The 20,056-nt window shown below is 39.8% G+C and overlaps 1 protein-coding gene across 1 annotated transcript in view; it reads right to left on the bottom strand.

The window, feature by feature from the left end:
- The window catches only part of LOC125898586 (uncharacterized), a 164,519-nt gene that overhangs the window by 27,561 nt on the left and 116,902 nt on the right, over positions 1–20,056 (bottom strand). The window contains exons 5-8 of the mRNA XM_049592428.1: positions 12,781–12,952; positions 5,984–6,169; positions 5,667–5,802; positions 3,135–3,232 (exon numbers count right to left, since the gene is read on the bottom strand). Coding sequence (XP_049448385.1) covers positions 3,135–3,232; positions 5,667–5,802; positions 5,984–6,169; positions 12,781–12,952 — 592 coding nt within the window. The remainder of the gene's footprint in view (positions 1–3,134; positions 3,233–5,666; positions 5,803–5,983; positions 6,170–12,780; positions 12,953–20,056) is intronic.

Raw genomic sequence — 20,056 nt, 5'->3', positions numbered from 1 at the left:
ACTCTTCAGGCCACTGCTGCTGCACATGGATCACATTGTGAAGTCCCCTGCTCCCAGTTTTTATTTATATCTATAGGCAAGTGTTGAGACTATCGAGGCCAGACAAAGACTGGCCTCACCAGTGAGACATTAAATCTGTCTGGCCTGGTGCTTTACTGAGTCATGCATATGTTTGGAATGTCTATAAAAAAGGGCAGTGAATATAAAATCAAATCCTAAAATTCTGACTACATTTCAATCTGTTATTCTGAATTCTAATTACCCACCCACTCAGATTGTGGTTTTGTGGTTCAAAAACTAGTAGGTTCATTTTTTGCCTGGTATCGCACATAGACTCCACCTCTGAAGAGCAGCATTAAATGTAAAAGAAATATGGGTTTCAACTGTTTTTCTTTCTTCTGTTGTATATTTTAAAAGTGCATTGTCAATCGGTTGTGCTCTTGTGTATAAAAATGTAATCTTTACACCACAGACCCTGCTAAAGAGCATGTACACATGCAAACATGTTAATTGGGTCATTTCATATGCACAACTGACACTTGCTATGAATGAGTTGTACTTTATGTTTGTAGTAAACTTAAGTGAATGAATGCTTATGCTAATGATACTAACTACCACGGGCGTTTCTAGAATTTGAGGACAGCGGTGCTTTTTTTTCTCTTTTCTTTTGTTTCTTTTTATGAACAAGCTCTATTTTGATGTTTTTTATGCACTCTGGCATCTTATTTACCAATAAAAACTTTTTTTAAATTTTTTTTATTTTCCAGATTATTATGAATTGCTATGTTAATAATATTAGTAGGTAGTAATTAATATTGAGTAGAAACAGAATACTTTACAACTACTTTCTTTAAAATTGTATTGACTGCATTTGAAAAAAAAAAAAAGTTAAATGTTATGTATTTATGTTTGAAGTTAACTTGAGTTTATCATTTGTAAGTATGAATGGAATGACAGATAATTAGACCTGGGGCACCTTTGTTAGTATTAGGCCTGTTCTTGGGTTAAAAAACACTTACAAAGCCTGTATATTTAGATTTGAGGCTATTTATAAAACACTCAGGGCTGAAGCCTCGGACGCCCAGGCTTAACGATGCCACTGCGCCAACTACATTAAAGGTATACCATGCCCAAAAACAATGTATAGACTCAAAAGTCATCTCTAAATCGGAAAGTGTGTGGTGGTATATTTATCTGCAGCGACTCCTCCCCCTGCCTGGATTTTCTTATTTTAGTGCACAGGTGAAATTGAGACTTAATAAAAAAGGTAGCAATCAGGGGCCAGACCGTAAGCATTGTGCATCCAAGGGGAAGCTAGGAAAATTGCAGACAATGACAAAAAAAAAAAAAAAAAAAAAACACACAACGCAAAAATAGTGAGACAAAATGCCAATCTGGGGTTGGCTTTCATTTTCACTTTTGCTGGTGATATGGTTTAAAAACAGTAACTGACAGTTCCTGTGTAGTATACCTTAAATGCAGTGCTACAGTGCTACTGCCACTGACAGACCCTTTACGTGGAAATTGACTTCTTGTGGTTTTTTTATGTTCATATAGATATATTCAATTATCCAGGTCAGATTCCTTGTGCACCTGTTGTACAAAGCAAAACAAAGACATTTGTCTTGTGAGCACACCTAACAAGGGCTGTGATGGTGTCTACTTTGAGAGGAGGGCTTCTACTCTCAGTACTCCTAGACCTTCTCCTTCTTAACAGATAAGCGTCTGTGACAGTAGATGACACAAAAAGAAAGTCAAGTCATTGATGCCAACGGTTCTCTCCTAGATTAACTTTTAACTTAACAATTACACTTTTGAAAAGCACTAGAATTATCTTTCTGATGGTTTATTGCTTTCCAGAGACACACAAAGGCAACAAACACTGTATCATGCCTACAGAATGTTCAATGAAGTTGCCTTTGTTGTTTTGTTTTATGATATTTATAAAAGAGAATGCCCTATTCCAAAGCTTTTTAAGATGTTATGGTTCAACTCTATATTCAGCAGTGATGACATGCTATGAGTGGAACTCAGCTAAATTAGTATGAGTAAACAAGTGTCAACTCAACTCTGACTCATCATTCAGAGATTAAACATGATGAGTGAATAATTTTTTAAAGAAAGTGTGCTGTATTAACACATGAGGCTACACAGTGTTTTTCTTGCAGAAGAAAAGTAAAAGCACAACTTAAGGGAAACCAGTGCAGCTCTTAGTTGTCAGTGCTTTTGGCCTTCAACCATGCTGCTCAGCTAACTGAGGTGAATCATTAACTGTGAACAGCTTTACTTAACTGCTGACAACAGCCTTTATCCCGAATATTCTAGATGATGTTTTGTCCCTTGCCATTACTAATGTTTAAATCAATACTCTTAAAGTAAAATTGTTACAGCCTCTTTTTTTGAATCATGTAGCTTTCACCTAAATGTGTAATTGATTACTAAGACTGGGCATGAGGCTCATTCATCTCTGCAACAACCAACCATTCAAAGACAAAGGATACAGTGTATGTCCCAAATATCCTGAAATAACTGCAGAAGCCTTTGAGGTGGAAAAAAGGAAATATTAAAACCACAAATGTGTCCTTGTGTCATAAAAAATCCAATTCCAGGTATCCACCTGGGTTATACTGTTCTAAAGCCTTTCATGGAAAGGAGATAAAACATTTGTGGTCATCATATTTCCTGTCCATAATAATTTCACAATACTTTACTCTCTCTTCTCAATGTGTGCGGCACCTTACAAGGACCAATTTTGTCAAAAGGTTGAGTGAAAATGTTGTGTACTGACTCTGAGTGTTATTTCCTGCACCTGAGTAAATCACATCATGACAAGTATTTAATCTACAGTATACAGTGTAAATGAAGTTGAGTGCATGTCCTTACGTGACTTTCCTTCACAGCAGAACCTGACAGGATCATCTAAGTGCCCTAAACATCATGGGAATAAACTATTTCCATTTTGTCTGTCAGCGGGGGAGCTGTGTTCAGACAGAGACAATGAAAAGGCACCCAGGGGGGATTCTGCGAGGTGTAAAGAGGCCCCTTTTAATAATAACAAATTGAGAGCTGGTGGTGAGGGCACAGGGAGGGAAGTGAAGGTGTCAGCCAAAGCGTCGTCGGTCAGACGGCTTTACCTGTGAGTTTTGGATCTGGATGGTTCCCGGCGGCAGCGCCTGCGTTAACACTTGCCCTTGCGATGTCACCATGGCAACTGGCTGGTACAGGGTCCCACCTGAGGGGATAATTTGCCGTCATGAGTATCAAGTGGCTTCAGCAGCTACTGGCAGCCACATCTCCCACTACCACCAGAGCCTTATTAACTTCTTGTCAGCCCCGCAAACAAAAACAAGGCAAACAAGAGACAAAATGATTAAATTCAAGGTGCGTTAATGTCCTTTAACCCAGGAAAAAAATAGAAGAAGGGAGTGTGTTTTGCTTCTGGCGTAATTAGTCTTGATCAAGACACTCTTATCACAGTCTGTTTGAGCTCTTCTGTGTGTAGTGATCAAAGGCAGATATTGATTTATTTTGGGTTAAAAGGGATTTCCAGAGGGCAGGATTAACATTTCACTGTACAGGCTTGACATTATAAGAAACTATCTGCAAAGCGCCCTGTGAACGATAGTATCATGGCTCTCTGATACACAGAAACAAAACTCGCACAATGGTGTATACTCTTTATGCTTGTGACATGGTTGAAATCAAAAACAAGCTAACCATACAGATTATTCTGAATAATACCCTCACATGTATTTGCCAGTATGGATTATTAAATACTCAGGTGGCGTAGTGGTAAACTATTTCTGATGCTCCATGCCTTGAATGTCAGCTTGTCATTTCAAATTTAATTTCATCACAAGTCTTCTGAAGAATATTTATTCTGATAATAATAATAATAATAATAATAATAATAATAACAATAATATTAATAATAATAATGATAATAATAATAATAACATTTATTTATTTTGTAAATCACTTTCCTAAATGTGGTTACAAAGAGCCTTATATTAAGAAAAATAAAAAGATAGAAAAAAATTGTAAAATTTGACAAAATAACAAGGCGGAAAAAAGAATACGAATAAAAACAAATAACCCAAATGATAGAAAATATTGTATTGAATAAATTAGAATCAGAAAGAAGGTATTTGAGCCAGGCAGTAGCACTTTGGATAAGCTGGAGCAAGCAATTATTGTCTTCTGGCTAAGACCTGAATAAAGGGATATGCAGTAGTCTGAACTAAAATGAAGGAAAGCATAGAATACTGTCTCAAAATCTCTGAAGCCCAGTTCAGACCAAAGATTAGAGACAAGACGAAACCATTTTAGAACGTTGCACAGAAAAGTTGCAGCAGTGTGAACTAGCTAGTGTTACTTCAGCTGTGTCACCAAGTCTAACATACAGCTGTGTGTCTTCAGCGTAGAGTCTCAGCAAAATGTGCCCAAGTGGCAGCATAATAGAAGAGGCCCCTCCACTGAAAACTATTACTAGTACAGTAAGAAACCAGTTAAGACCCAGAGGAGCAACTCAATATTGTATATCAGTGAATTAAAACTTCAGCAAAGTAAGCTATATGCACACAACTAACTGGTAGTTACCATTTAACATCTAGTACCAAATGTAACTGCATATCACTGTATAATGTCTGTCAGGAAGTGCAACAGGCTTTGAAGACAATTTCCATAGTGGCCAAACAGAGGAATAACAACATCTGAGTCTGTAACATGATGCCATTGGGCCCAAAAAGACTTCTTTCCACATCTGTAGATCAGTGGATTATTTTTTCTGTGCATCACTGCCCCCACAAAATGACTTGTTTCACTATCAAGATTTGATCCATTTGGTCTGATAACATTTGGGAAAACTAGAAGAGCTGCATGATTAAATCACTTCATCCCCATTCAAGTTAACAGAGGGCTAAACCAGAAGTTAGCTACTCTTCTGGCCAAAGTCTCTTGTGCGCTTGCTCTAAGGCCCAGTGAATGTGGAGGCAACGCCAATTATTGGGGTTATTTTGGCTTCATGCACCGCTGAGCAACTTTCATAAGAATGAACAAAGTCCTGCCCCTAATGCTGTATATAGTTCTCTTTATACATCCATGGTCTTCACTCTGAAACTTAAAGTATCAAACATAATTTCATAAAAGATAAACATAATCTTCCTATTCTGTCTTTTTCCCCTGAAAATGACAGCATGAATCTCTATTATTTCCAATACGTTTTGGATATCATGATGTCACTGTATTTCCAACATGCATTCAAACAGTACTACAGTTCAGTGCTGAAAAATGCAACTATAAAATGAAAAAAATTAATGAAATGGGATTTTAGACATAATCTATTTCCATTTACTGATAATAATGGAGCTATGCAAAAATAGGTGTAAAGTGTGACCTTGGAAACTTGAAAATTTATAATATGGCTGTGGAAAGTATTTGGAAGCTCCACCATCTGCTTGTCTGACCAGAACGACCTGATCCAATCCAAGTCCCATAGATATTATTAGGGGATTTTACTATAAGGAGTAAGTCAAAGAAATTCAATAGTTTGAAAAATCCCTACCTACTTTTAAATGTGGTATTGCACTACTAAAATGAAAATAAGAAATGAATATTGCATGTGTATGTGTCATGGTCCCACTGTTAATGTGTGATCACTTGCTTACCCGATACCACTTGAGAGTTGATGGTAGTCATGGCGACATTGCCCTGTTGCAGACCCCCGGCGGGCACCACAATCCCTGAAGGGTTAACAGAGCTGGAGACAGAGGTCATGGATGGAGAGGAGGTCTGAATTAGTTCCTGGGGGATCACAGAGAGACACTAGTGAGCAAATGTGAAGAGATAGCTCTACTATTTGTGACTGAAAGATTCTCAATAGCAAAATGTGCCTGGCGATAAATGACAAAGTTTATCTTGGGAAGTGCTACTCAGAGAAAGATACCATAAAGGAACTGTGAGATCCACAGAGTCCGAGACTGACCTGCTGCATGTTGAGACTGGTGTGTGATGGAGAATAGGGTCCTCCGAGGTCATTACGGAGGAGGTTGTCACTGTGCATCTTGGTTTTGAGGCAGGTGATGTAGCGGTTGCAGAAATCTTTACAGAGCTCATTGACTTTCTCTAGTTCTAATAGGTGGATTCGCAACACCTGAATGGCCTTTACCATCTGAAGGAAACAGAGACAAACCATAAACAGGTCACCTTCACTGTCATGTTCCACATCATACTACAAAATTAAATCACTTTAATCCTCTTTTTTTTTTTTTTTTTTAAACACTCTTGATTTATTTTTCTGCACAGTTTAGGGGATTTCTAGGAGGAAGCATTTGTTAAAATTTACCAAACAGCCTTAAGTGAGCCTTGTTTTTTCCCCAAACATCCAAAAATAGCTTTAATGTAAGTTTTAAGGTGTTAAAAAGGAAACAAGTCCACCTGTTTACAGCTTACAGCTGCTAACGGCTCTGTGGGGCTCTGGGAAGCATAGTGCGGCGTTAAGCTAAATGCTACCTAAATGCTCACAGTCACAATCTTAATATATTGATATTCAAGTAGCAAATGATGTTTACAATGTTAACCATCTCAGTTAGTGCTATTACACATAGAAACATGCGATTATTAAAACGTGTGATTATTAGCACTAAACACAAAGAACAGCTTAGGCTGATGGGAATTAGTTTTTTTTGCAGGTATTTGGCAAGTGGTAATCCCTGCTGCTGAAAACTGAAGCCAACATGGTAGAACCAAAAACTGCAGTTCTTTGAATGGCCATCTGAGTTTGGCTCCAGGATCCCCATGTTAAAATGCCCAACTTCACACCAGAAATATGCTTGAGGTAACTTTTATACAACTCAGCCCTTCACATTTTATTAAGACTTAAAGGTATGCATAATTAAGGGAAGGTCGCTTACAGTAACAGGCTATCTGACAATAATGTCCTTGGCCCCTCAATCGGACCTACTCCTCGCTCTAGCCCAAATATGGTGGCTTCTGGCTCCAAACAAAACAAGATGGCGCAGGCCTAATTGCTGAACTCCAGGCTTCAAAACAAGAGTCCACAAACCAATGGGTGTCGTCACAATAGTTACGTCCATTATTTTTACAGTCTATGGTATTCCATCATAAACCAAAGTATTGGGCCAAGTGAATATTTGACCTCCTGGCCTTGTTGGATAAAAAGTCAGGGGGCAGACTGATTGGGATTCAGCTTCTGGGAACCATGAATATCTCTACCAAATTTTATGTCAATCCACCTAATAGCTGTCAAGGCATTTCACCCAAGTTAGTGGTGCTAGAGAAAAAAGTAAGTGGGAATCATCTTTTGGACACCACAAATGTCTGTACCAAATTTAATGGAATAGAAATTGAGATATTTCAGTCTGGACTAAAGTGATGGATGGACTGCCCAACTGATATTACTATCCTTGTCCATCTCTATCCAAAAGAACAAACAAACATTAAAACCATTCTAAAACCATTCTCTTCTGCGTCCCAAATGGTCACTTCTTTCAAACCCGACACCTCCAAATTTGTATTGAAGGTCGTTTGGTTTAAAATAGTAAGATTCAAGATTTAAAAACGAGAAAGCTCCGTTCAGAGCCACAGAAGACATTATACAACTGTGGATGTCATGTGCACAATTGGTGGATTGGTCCTTTAGGATACAAATTCAGGGGATCCTTTTATGGTATTTGGTTAACCCTTAACTCAATGTGGGAAACCCAAATGCAACCACATGGGCCCAGATGACTGGATAAAAGGTTGTTCGAAATATACAGATGCATAGATAATCACCTACAACCGCCCTCACCGTACTTAAACACACATTTGGAAACACAATTTGTGCCTGCAACTGAAATTTAGAATTTCCTTTGGTGGAAGTGTTCTCTTGGCTTGCCTTAGCACAAACCTAAGGAAACATTGAAAATCGATCAAATGTTTTCTTAAAATATATGCATTTTCTGATCATTCTAAAATTTGTTTTTGACAACATGATACTATTACAAATATATTTTAGAAAAACAGTAGTCCAATGTTCCCAAAGACTAAAAATAGTATGTTAAGAAAATGGCTGTATCTCAAACACTTCAACGAGCACAATCAAGTATTTGGTATCTATGAACTCAAAACAAGTTGAATATCAAATGTATGTACACAGTATACAAAAATATTTAAAATGGAAAACATTGAAAATACAAAGGGTGGCACGGTGGTGTGGTGGTTAGCACTCTCGCCTCACAGCAAGAGGGTTGCCGGTTCGATCCCGGGCGTGGGAGCCCTTCTGTGCGGAGTTTGCATGTTCTCCCCGTGTCAGCGTGGGTTCTCTCCGGGCACTCCGGCTTCCTCCCACAGTCCAAAGACATGCAGATTGGGGACTAGGTTAATTGGAAACTCTAAATTGTCCGTAGGTGTGAATGTGAGCGTGAATGGTTGTTTGTCTCTATGTGTCAGCCCTGCGATAGTCTGGTGACCTGTCCAGGGTGTACCCTGCCTCTCGCCCGATGTAGCTGGGATAGGCTCCAGCCCCCCCGCGACCCTCAAGAGGATGAAGCGGATAGAAGATGAATTAATGAATGAAAATACAAAATGTTAACAATTTACATTTTTCAAAAAACCTGAATTTGATTTGATGGATAGCAGTGTGATTTTTCATGTGGTCTAAAAATTATTAGATATTTACCCAAAGTATGTCAAGACAGTACATGTAAAACAAGTGAGGTAAGATGTTTACAGTCAGTTTTTCAAGGGTGAGATGAGACAGGAGGAAGTAACATGCAGTGATTTATTTTATTGATGAGCAGGGAGTGAGTGACATCCACTTTTAATATTTATTCCAGAGATGCTTATAGGTAACAAGTATACAGGCAGACTGTAATCCTTTCATCCTTCATTCTGGTGTGCTCTCTCTGCCTTATGACTTTCCACGCAGGCCCATGGAAGGATGGAGAGGTGTGCTCTCTCCACCTTAGGCTTTTTACATAGGCACGCAGAGGGGCGGAGAGGTGTGCTCTCTGCGCCTTATGCTTTCCATGTAGGTGCGTGGAAGAGGCTATTTGCGTAGGCCTGAGGAAAAGCAGAGGGGCCCCAGAACAAAGCCATACACCAATTATAACACTGCAAATGGAGATTAAGGGCTTTAGTTCGCAGACCGGGCGAGGCGGAGGCGCAGCGCACCTGCGCTTCACCAACTGGGTGTGGCCAGGTGGATTTTGTAAGTTTGGCACACCGTGCGCCCTGGCGCAGCTACTCCTCTATCCCACCTCCGTCCCTCCTACCTGCAGCGTCAGACGGCCAAACTTCTCCCAGGAGGAAACTGATGTTTTGGTCCGGGAGGTCCAAGCTCGCAGTGTCTGAATATACGGAACTGCGAGCAGACCTCCACGGGCTGATGATGCAAAGGTAGCCTGGGAGGAGGTCACCACAATTGTAAATCAATGTTGCATTTCTCTCGTGCGCGCGCTCTCTCTTTCTCTCTCGCAGTCTCACTCTGTTTCTTTTCTTCTGACTTTTCTAAGATGACAGATGCTGAATATATACTCCCTGTCTGATGCTGTGGCTGTTTGTGGTTGGCTGAGAGGGATGTGAACTCATTAGTTTGCAGCTGTGTTAATCAAATCAGGTTGGGTTTCCATTACGCGTGCCAAACGTGCCAAACGGTGCCAATCCCCTTTGATCTGACATCAGATGTGACGGGACAGTTGATATAGAGATACATTTATGTGCTGATTGCAGATAGTTGCATTGAATAGTGGTGTTGTGGCTATTTATTGCATTGTAATGTGCCTGATATTCTGGAAACCTGCCTGTGAGGTTTTGGTGACGTGTGCGCACTGTCCGCCAGTCAGCCAAACTTCGGCTTACACCGGCTGCGCTCCCCCTGCACTGACAGTAGACCTGGTTTCAGTTGGCCAGCTTTTAGCGCACCTCCGGGGAAGCCTTTTGGCACGAAACTGTCACTGCGCCAAGTTGGATCTGTCGACACCTCCCCCTGCTGCCACACCACCACACCCATCTCAGCGCACCTCGGCCTGCCAAACTACCAAACTGAGCGCGCCTCGGGTTGCGCTGCTCTAAACTAGCTCTGCGCGGGGTTCGCCACCCTGCAACACCCTGCGCTGCGCCTTGAAACTAGAGCCCTAAGTTTTCTTTGACTTAAGTGTTCTTGACTGAACTACAGTTTTTAGTTTTTCTGCCTTAATGTCCCACAATATTTGCTGCAGTGACATTATTGCCCTTACCACATTACTCTCAGCAGAAAAACGCTCGCTGCTACAATATGCCAAAACCACCATGGAAATAGCAATGTGGTAAATACAGGCCTACCTGGCTTTAAATACAAATCCTTTGCCCCTTGTGCCTTACTTTGGGCCCAGACTATGCTCCATTTAACTAGCAAAAGTGGACTTGAATACACCCTAATTGCACTTGCACCCTGCACTTTAGAACATTCACTATTGACCAATTAAATAGGACCCTGTAGCTATTTACTAAGCCATATTGCATGTCACTTTATTATTGTAAGGTCATAAATCAATGTCAGTGTCATATAAATCACATTTGAATGCGAGATAACACAGGAAAGTAAAACAAGACTAAAAGAAAATCAAAACAAACAAAAATCCTGGTAAGCAATTATTAGACACCCTGGTTGTTGTTGCTTTTAGGTTATAAACCTATACAAGACTTAAAAACAAGAGGGATTAAAATACTAATGTATGGTATTTTCCTCATAGCAATGCTCCTGGCAAGCAAACAAAGATTTTACGACAGCATTCAGGCCATAATGGCATATTAAGAATCTCCACTAAACATGGCCTACAGGAACTCTTCAGGCTGATGAGGAAGATTTCAGTGCAGGTTTACAACCTGACGTCCCTGAAGCTGTTGACAAAAATCTCCCCAAACCAAAATGGAACTATTGCTCTGACCAGACAATATGAAATATTTTAAATGAATGCAATAGTGAGGGTCAGAGAGAAACTTCTATCATAATAGATACTGATGGACAAATGTCTCATATTCAGCAGACCATTTCATTGGAGTTGTGTTGCTAGGAAACAGCAATAGATTTATTTCCTCAAAGCTATTCATAATGGCTAAGAACTTATTTAAAAAGTAGTGTGAAACTATGAAAAGATTAGAATCTAAGGGTTTTGTTTGTAGTGATGGCATGATTTTAAGCAGGAATCCTTCATTCAATGTACAGAATCCATATAATTCTGTACTTTCTTTTATTCAATAGTTATCTGACCATCAATAGCCTGGCTTTTCACCACTCTGTGCAGCACACTGTAGTGCACTCCCTCAAAGTCACCACTCAAGGTCAACAGAATGGACAGAAAAGTGCTTGGCCAAGGAAGAGATAAATCAGCTAATTAAACTGCGCTCACTTAATCAAGGGACCAGTAACTCTTTGCCCATCGCAGCCAGTCAGGCCCAGTGTAACATTACTGTCCTGTGGAAGAGTTAGTGCCCTCTGGGAGGGATGCCCGTACCCAGTGCCTCATAAAACACACAGATGCAGAGTTAATTGACTGTTGAGCACTTGTCGGCCTGCCGTCCCAAGTACTGTAATGGCAAGAGTGCACTTTTTTTTCCCTTGTCTCTGTCTTTGTCTCTGTCTGGCTTCAACTCCTCCCCCCCTTTTTCTCAGTGAACATGATCAGCATCCTCCCTCCCTTAATTTGTAATTACTGCTAGCTGTTGTGTGAGGGGAAGTGCAGGGGGAGGATGGGAAATATTACATGAAAAAGGAGGGAATGATTAGGAGTAGTAATGATGGGATGCACCGCAAACAGACAAACATGCCTTTCTACACCTTTATTACTATTTTTTCCCTCTTATTCTTCATTTAGGTTGAGCAGGTTTCCAAATTTCAGTTGGGACGAGAGTCAGTACATTCAAGTCTGAGCATGGTTCTCTGCCAGCAAACAATGGACTGCACCCTCTGGGTTTGGAGAGAGTTATGGCTCCAAGTGAGGGAGCTCAAGAATCTTAGGGTCTTGTTTACGAGTGAGGGTAATATGGAGCGTGAGATGAGTAGGTGGTTTGGTGCAGTAACTGCATTTATGAAGAAGTTGCACTGGACCGTCATAGTGAGGCAAAGCTTTCGATTTTTCATTTGCATCTACGTCCCAACCCACACCTATGGTCATGAGCTTTGAGTAGTGACTAAAAGAACGAAATATTGCAAGCATCTGAAATAGGTTTCCTCTATAGGATGGCTTCGAGATAAGATGAGCAGCTAGACGTCCATAGGGAGCTTGTAGAGCCGCTGTCATTTGCGTAAAAAGGGGCCAATTGAGGTGGTTTGGGCATCTGATCAGGATGCCACCTGGGTGTCGCGAGGTTTTCCAAGCATGTCCAACTGGTAGGAGACCCTGGGCAGACCCAGAACATGCTGGAGGGATTATATATCTCATCTGACCTGGGAATGCCAGGGGATCCCTCAAGAGGGGCTGGAAAGTGTCGCTGGGGAGAGGGATGTCTGGAGTACTTTGCACAGTCTGCTGCCCCTGCAACCCCCGGATAAGCGCAAGAAAATGGATGGATAGATGGGTGGATGGATGGATGCATGGATGGATGGATGGATGGATGGATGGATGGATGGGTGGATGGATGCATGGATGGATGGGTGGATGGGTGGATGGATGGTTCCCAAAACTAACTAAATATTTAATTTTAAAAAAAGCAGCATAACGCAGTGACTTCCTGAAATCAAAGTGGCTGACGCCCATGTTGTGTTCATGATCGTCATGTATGTCAAAGCAGCTGGCTTACCAAGTTGTCCAGTTCTGGGTCTTCACTGAAGAAGGGTTTATGTTCTCTCTCCTGCTGGTGCACAAAGTTTTCAATGTCCACATCAAAGCTGGCTGACGTGATGCATTCAGATCCCTGTGTGGCCTGCTCACATTTTTCAAACAACAACGCCAGCAGGGGAAACAACGGATGTCTGAGGATAAAGACAGAGAGGCACAGTGTGTGTCAGTTTGTACAGATGTTGTTTGATCTTAATTAATGTCTATACAATTGACTGTACTGTATATTTCAAGTAAATAGTGCATCAAGCCATAACTGGAGCTTGGAAAATCTTCATTTCACTACATTTCTTAAGTTCCACGACAAGGTGATTAACACATTTGTAGGAGTTCTGGGCATTTTGTGTGTTGCAATAAATTCAACTGGTGCAGCCACTACCTTGTTGCCTCTACCTTTATACAGAAACTCTCATAGGAAGGTTGTATTCACCCAAAGAGTGAGAGAGAGGCGATGACTATTCGTTCTGCACCCTGTGTCGGCAGTACAAGTTTATGTTGCTTTTGCTGTCTAATATGTAGGGCTAATATAATAGATAATATTTGGTCACTATCTGATATGAAAATTACAGTGCCGTTTTTTGAGGTCATTGTGGGTAAAAACTAGATTTACCGCCTTGTGGTTGTATGTCTTCACACAGCATTCAAGTTGCACTTATAGTTTACATCCATGTCTGTGAAAACATGGATGCTTCACACAAATCTTCCACCTGGCAGCACAGAAGATCTGTACAATTAGCACAGTTTCAAGGTAGACACACAAGATGAGTGTCACCTATTCAGTATCTGGCTAAATGTCTCTTCTTCTGCTCCTGAGAAATGATGTTGAATGATGGACAGAAAAGTGTTTTCGACGAACAATATGATGTCACAGTGAAGAATGACCTTTGACCTTTTGGATATAAAATGACATCATGTTACCACTTCAGTTTCAGTTTTGGCTCAAAACATGTTTTGTGAGGTCACATTGACCTTGACCTTTGACCTTCGACCACAAACTTCTGATAAGTTCATTGTTGAGTCTACGTGGACATATGTGCCAAATCTGAAGACATTCCCTCAAGGCACTCTTGAGATATCAGAACAACAACAATAATAATAATAATTAAGCAATATCACACGAGAGGGAGTGATGTTATACTCGTATATCGTCACGGCTGTGATTCGGTCATAGGCACGAGGCCGATGATGATGGTGACTGCATGGTGCACTGTGGCTTCACAGGCACAGCCGACTCTGCCTTCTGATCTGACAGTATGTTGCTTTTCTCCAAGTCACTGAGCTCCGCTGATGAAACACTGACAAACCTGGATGTGTGCTCAGATGGTTTCAGCTTCTCCTCTCCCTCGTCTTCCTCTGCTGTCCATTCATAGTTCAATTCAAAACTTATTTTAGGAAATAAATCCATATTTTTGGCTGTTTGACAGTGGATGAATTAATTAGCCTACAACGCAACTGCTGACCTAACTGACACTAACCGTCAGTTTTGATTTGATTGTTGACTGCAATCAGCTGTGAGGCGGAGTGATACATACACAGTGAAATAACCGTGATGTTGTACTCCAGTATCGTCACGGTTTTACTGTCTCTCAACCAATCAGATTGCAGGGCCGGAACCAACTGTTGTATAATAATACATTAGATTTATAAAGCGCTTTTGTGGATACTCAAAGACGCTTTACAACAACAAAAAAGAAAGAAAAACCAGTAATCCATAGGAAGGGAAACAAGTGAGAAGTGAAGAAAAAAGTTTGAAGAACACAGTTTTGAATGGGACGTACAGATGGAAAAACATAATACCTCTGGCCACGGCTACTGCCGGCACAGAGGCAAAAGAAAATAACATAGAGCAAGGGGAGGAGGGTAAAATGCCAAAGGAAAAAAAAACAAAAACAAACAAACAAAAAAAAAAAAAAAAAAAAAAAAACGCAGAATTTTCTAGATTATAGTCATAAATTTATGAGAGAAATCTTGGATGTAATATTTTGACAAGGACAACCAGGAAGGACATCCAGCTTACGGCGATGTGTGCCAACAGCCAAGTGACTGAGGGGGCTGTTAAAAATTGAGAGTGGGCAACTATTTTTCACAACATAAAAATCATTGATTTAACCATGCAATAGCCTCAGATAGGCTAAATAACAACAGCATAAGGCTACTGTTTCAAAATCAAATAATTTATTAATCAGAACACTCATATAACAACGAAACACCAGTAGAGCACTAAATACTTTTTGAACTTATGACCAATTACCTGTCAAAATCATCAAAGAGTGTCAGAGAGAAACAGCTGTTTGTGGCTTGCATCACTCTTGGCCTTTCTCTCATTCTCTCCATACACACAACAAACAGCTCTGTCCATGGTCCTGAAACAATACTGGCTAAAAATCATTGTACTTAAACAGGCCAAACGCACACAAAATATTTACAATTATGTCCTACTTTAGCATGGTCTGATTTCACTTAAGAAATGAAATTTGATAGCAACATGTAGATTTTTAAATGTAGCGCTTTAAATGGTTGTTTTGTCAACCATGAACCAATGCAACACTCATGGCTCAGCTATCAAAATGAAAGCTTTTATTCTTCTGTATGTGCTATTGAATCTTGTATTATTCATAGTACTGAATGGAGAATGTCTACAGGTAAACAGGTAGGTCACATGCAAAGCAGGATCACAGTTACAATCACCCTGCTAAACACAGCCTGAAACAGCAGTGACAGAGTGACAGATCACTGGCCCTCTGTGAAGAGGCGTCATGGATCAAGTCGTCGGTGTCCACAACATCAAGTTTATATTGTGCGACCATGAGTGACAGCATGTTGATGCATCTCTGTCATTTCTTTTCAATACTTGACATTTGACTCTAAGTACCCTTTACAGTCTTATTTGCCATGTTAGGAAATGCTTGTTTTCAGTTGCTCTGTCCATCAGATCTGAGAGATCTGTGTCAGTTCTGTCAGTTACAACACTGTCTGATGCTCCAGTGTCTGGTATCATCATTATCTAGTGTCATCTCAAGATTTTTTGTTTTTAAGCTAACACTTGCCAGCATGTTACGAGTGTGATTTTCCCTTTGACGCTTGACATTAGCATTTCTTTATTTCAACTTACAAAGTAATTTAATTGGCTTTGTTAAAAAGTATTATGATTATTTAACATTCTTATTTAAATGTAAGCCTACTGTCATACAAACAGATTCCTTTTACACCTGGATCTTCAACACAAGCTCTCTGACCATTAACAAACATTAATATGAATCCAACATATTTTTAGCACAAATAAACCAGCTTATTTGAAACAAAAAAAACAAACATTTGGTTTACACACCATTGAAAACTGGCTAACTGTTACCTATAAATCCTTGTACAATGACAGAAGCTAACTTATGCTAAATCACCTATTCACAATGGCGAAGTGAACTAGTTAGCTTGATTTTTTGAAAATACACAATAACATGAATAAAAGATATTGGCGAAGATAAACGGGCCTTTTCATAAAACCTATTTAGTTTGCAAACACAAAATGAATGAGGCTGTTACCCATGAATCCTAAAGCTAGCTAATGCTAAATCACTACGCGATGTGCCAATTAACTGTATTATTACCAGTATGTCAAGTGCACAGGCATTCTTGTGAGCCATAATGAATTGTTTTGTAACTTCTTCAAGCAAGAGACTCTGACACACTGACGCACTTAGCCATGTTACAACTGCTGCAGGCTTAGCAGCTACAGGCAAGCACAAATAGGAGAGGGCCCAAAAATATTTAGAGACTTATGTCCAGTGCAACTCAATTTTGTACAATATATGTAGTTTAAGGTCCCTGCTCCGTCTCTCTCTCTCTCTGGCCTGAAAAATGTCCTGCAGGTACAAGGTTAATTTTTTACGCTACAACACAGGGCTGTATAACAAAAGGTCATAGTCATGCCTAACCAACATCCATAAATCTCTTTCTCTTGTGCATAGAGACAATCTGCCAAGCGCCAACCTCCGGGGCTGAAAAATGAAGCCAACACAAAGTGTCGAAAACTGCAGTTCCTCTCATGGCCACATGAGGCTGCTTCAGGAGCCAGTCAATCCCAAAAGACAGCCATGTGAAAATGCCCAACTTAACAGCAGAAATAAACATGTTTAAAGCCTGGTATGAAAAACGGTTTTGGTCTCTATAGCTAATTTCCCTGTTCATGACAACTGTATGGGGGTAAATTTTTATGTAACTCACCTGTTTACATTATATTAAGCATATTTAAAGGCTGCTTTGAGTGATAGGCCATCTGCTGATAGTGTCCTAGGGTTCTCAATCAGATCCAGCCCTTGCTCTTTTGCAGCTCCAAAATGGCGGACTTGAGGCTTCGAAACAGAACTCCACAAACCAATGGGTGATGTCACAGTAGCTACATCTATCACTGTATGGGGTTTGCCCATGACTTATGGTGCCGCACTATTACACACAATAATAGACAAAAGGCATTGCCATAGCACAAAGAATGTGTATCTTAACGTATGACATTAACAGTGTAGAAATGAATGTATTCTCTATAGGGGTAAATTTTACCCACTGGTGCTTAAGGGTTAAAATGGCCCTAAAAAATCTGGCTTTATCGTCACAATACAACAATTAGGGATGCTACCTAACAAACTCTTTCATGAAATCAAAGTTACATACAATCAAATAAACAGCTGCAGGTAAATTTTACCTGTTGGGTGTTCTAGTGTTAAAAACTGTCCTTACGACTAAGGACCCCCTTGACTACAGGGCTTTGAGTGTATGTCCATGTTGCTCATGCAGTACTTTGTCTATGGCCTTTTAATCTGCATATGCAAAGACACATTAATGGACTTTCAATAGAGTGACTAAACAGGAGAATCCACGAGAAGAATTCAAGACATTATACGACTCCACTCCAAAACCCCTCTCCCTCCCTCGCTGTACTGTTAATAGCGTGGCAGCTCCATGACATGACATTCCCTAAAGGACATGTGGAACATATGGCAAGGTTCAGCTAGAGATCAAAAAAGGATCTTTAAGTGGATAGGATATGGTCCAGTGACAGCGCTAGGCTTCACAGTGTCACCTACATTGTTACCATCTGCCTTTTATAGGGAATGTCACTCACACAAGATCCCCTAGATACACTGTGCAATGGTCCATACTGCGCTGCTGTACAGTCATAGTACATGTCAAATTATTTAGCATTTTCACTTGGAAGAAAGCTGCTGCCCTAATGACCAGAGTGACAAAACACAACTTCAACAGGAGACTGACTCAGAATAGATGAATATTTTTGCCCCAAAGACTTAAATGGTGACTTCTCTGCCCCCCCATGTTCTTATTTCATCCTCTTTTCCTGCACTCTGCCTCTCCATACACATACACTCTCATACACTGTCCTTTGTGTTACCTTTGACTTAGAGGAAACCCAGGAGAACTTTTCAAAATATGTCCCTGTCAAATTAATTATGATAAGGACTCTTGGCAGTAGGTTATATAACCCCTGTAAGCTACTTACTAGTGGCATATTTTATTATTTCCATCTATTACATCCAGTGGATGTATAGGGTATACAGACAGGTTAAAGGAATGAAGCCAAGTTTACTAGTGATGTTTCTACCATTTTAATGCAAAAAACAGTGACGAAAGAACTAATTATTCCTGTAGATAAGAAAATTATGATTTGAAATTCAAGACACTGTCATTCAACACTATTCCGAGCTTCATGGTGTATCCAGGACTGCTTCTTCATTTTATGTAATGCATCACACATTTTCTGCTCAGATTCTGGACTGCATGAAAGCTCCTGTGTGTAGCATTTAAATGTAATTGTAGCATCTTTAAAATGTATCTGATTGCCACAATTTTCTGTGAGTACAAAAAAATCTAAATTATGGTGAACATTTGGTGAGGTTTAAATGTTGCTTTCGGCCCATTACAGTACTGGTCAGATCTATGAGGAGGGGCCAAACTGACCCAGTGTACAGGTCAGTTTGATACTGGTAAACTTTATCCAGTACCATGGGTTGTGTTGATTAACTTTACATAACTGTTACTGGGTCAAAACAATCCCTTGTTCTGGGTGACTGTATAGCCAGGCAAGACTTGGTTAACCAAGTATTGTGTCTCTGCTATACTAATCATTATAATAATAATAATAACACATTTATTTTGTAAAGCACCTTTCACAATAATAAAATTTAAAAAGTGCTTCACAGAAGAAAGTAAAACCATGCTATCAATGAAAACAAAAGCCACAAAATAAAAGGAAAATACCATAAAACATAGCCTAAATACAGGCTAATGAGGATCCCAAAAGGATAACACTAAAGACATGTTATTGTGGGACAAAGGACATTTTGAATAAGTTGTTTTTAAAGGTTTCTATGGAGACTGCAGACTGTATACCTAATGAAAGAGAGTTCCATAGTGTTGGAGCCACTACTTCAAAGGCACAGTCACCTTTTGTTTTCTGTCTTGAAAACTCCACGCTGGTTCAATATACCCAGCATGGGTACATTGTGGGTACAGTGACTTGTATGTGCACTGTGGGTGTTTTTTTTAAAATCTCCATAGAGTGAAATTCGGGTTACTGGAGTTTAAGTTATTACAGACTAACTATTCTTTTTTTTCTTTATTTTTTAAGAGGAATTATAATAATAAGAGTGCTTTCATGCTTTGGATCATATCAAATGAACTCTGCCTGTTTATTTTAGTTTAGGCTAGTGTGAAAGCTGTCAATCAAACTCTGGTCCAGACTAAATGACCAGACTGAGGCCCCGATCAAACAGAAAGCATTTTAGCAGGTTGCAAAATGCAAGGCACGCTGTACTTTTTTTTTCAGCAACGCAAAAACAGCGAGCCAAAAAAAATATATATATATATATTTTTTTTTTACAAAAACCTGTCTCCAGCAGCTTAAACTCTCTCTGTTTAATCAGGCCCTGAGACCACAAAAAAAAAAGTCTCAGTCCATTTTCAAGCTGACTCTAATCCACCCTGTCTCCTAGAAATTAGGTTCACATTGGCTACAACTAATTTATAACAGCAAATATTGTATATAAAAATGTTGATACGGGACATATCAGCAAAATGTGTGCTGACGACAAATTTCATTTGTTTTCTGCCAAAACAGGCAATCTTGCTATACAGTGTCTACTCATAGTGACTGCAGCATTCTTAATTTTATTATTGTGCTATCTACTGACATTTAACTGAAATCACAATCTTTCCCTAACCTTAATCAA

The sequence above is a fragment of the Epinephelus fuscoguttatus genome, linkage group LG12, assembly GCF_011397635.1.
Source record: "Epinephelus fuscoguttatus linkage group LG12, E.fuscoguttatus.final_Chr_v1".
Lineage (NCBI taxonomy): Eukaryota > Metazoa > Chordata > Actinopteri > Perciformes > Serranidae > Epinephelus > Epinephelus fuscoguttatus.
This window is presented reverse-complemented; position numbering and strand designations above follow the sequence as displayed.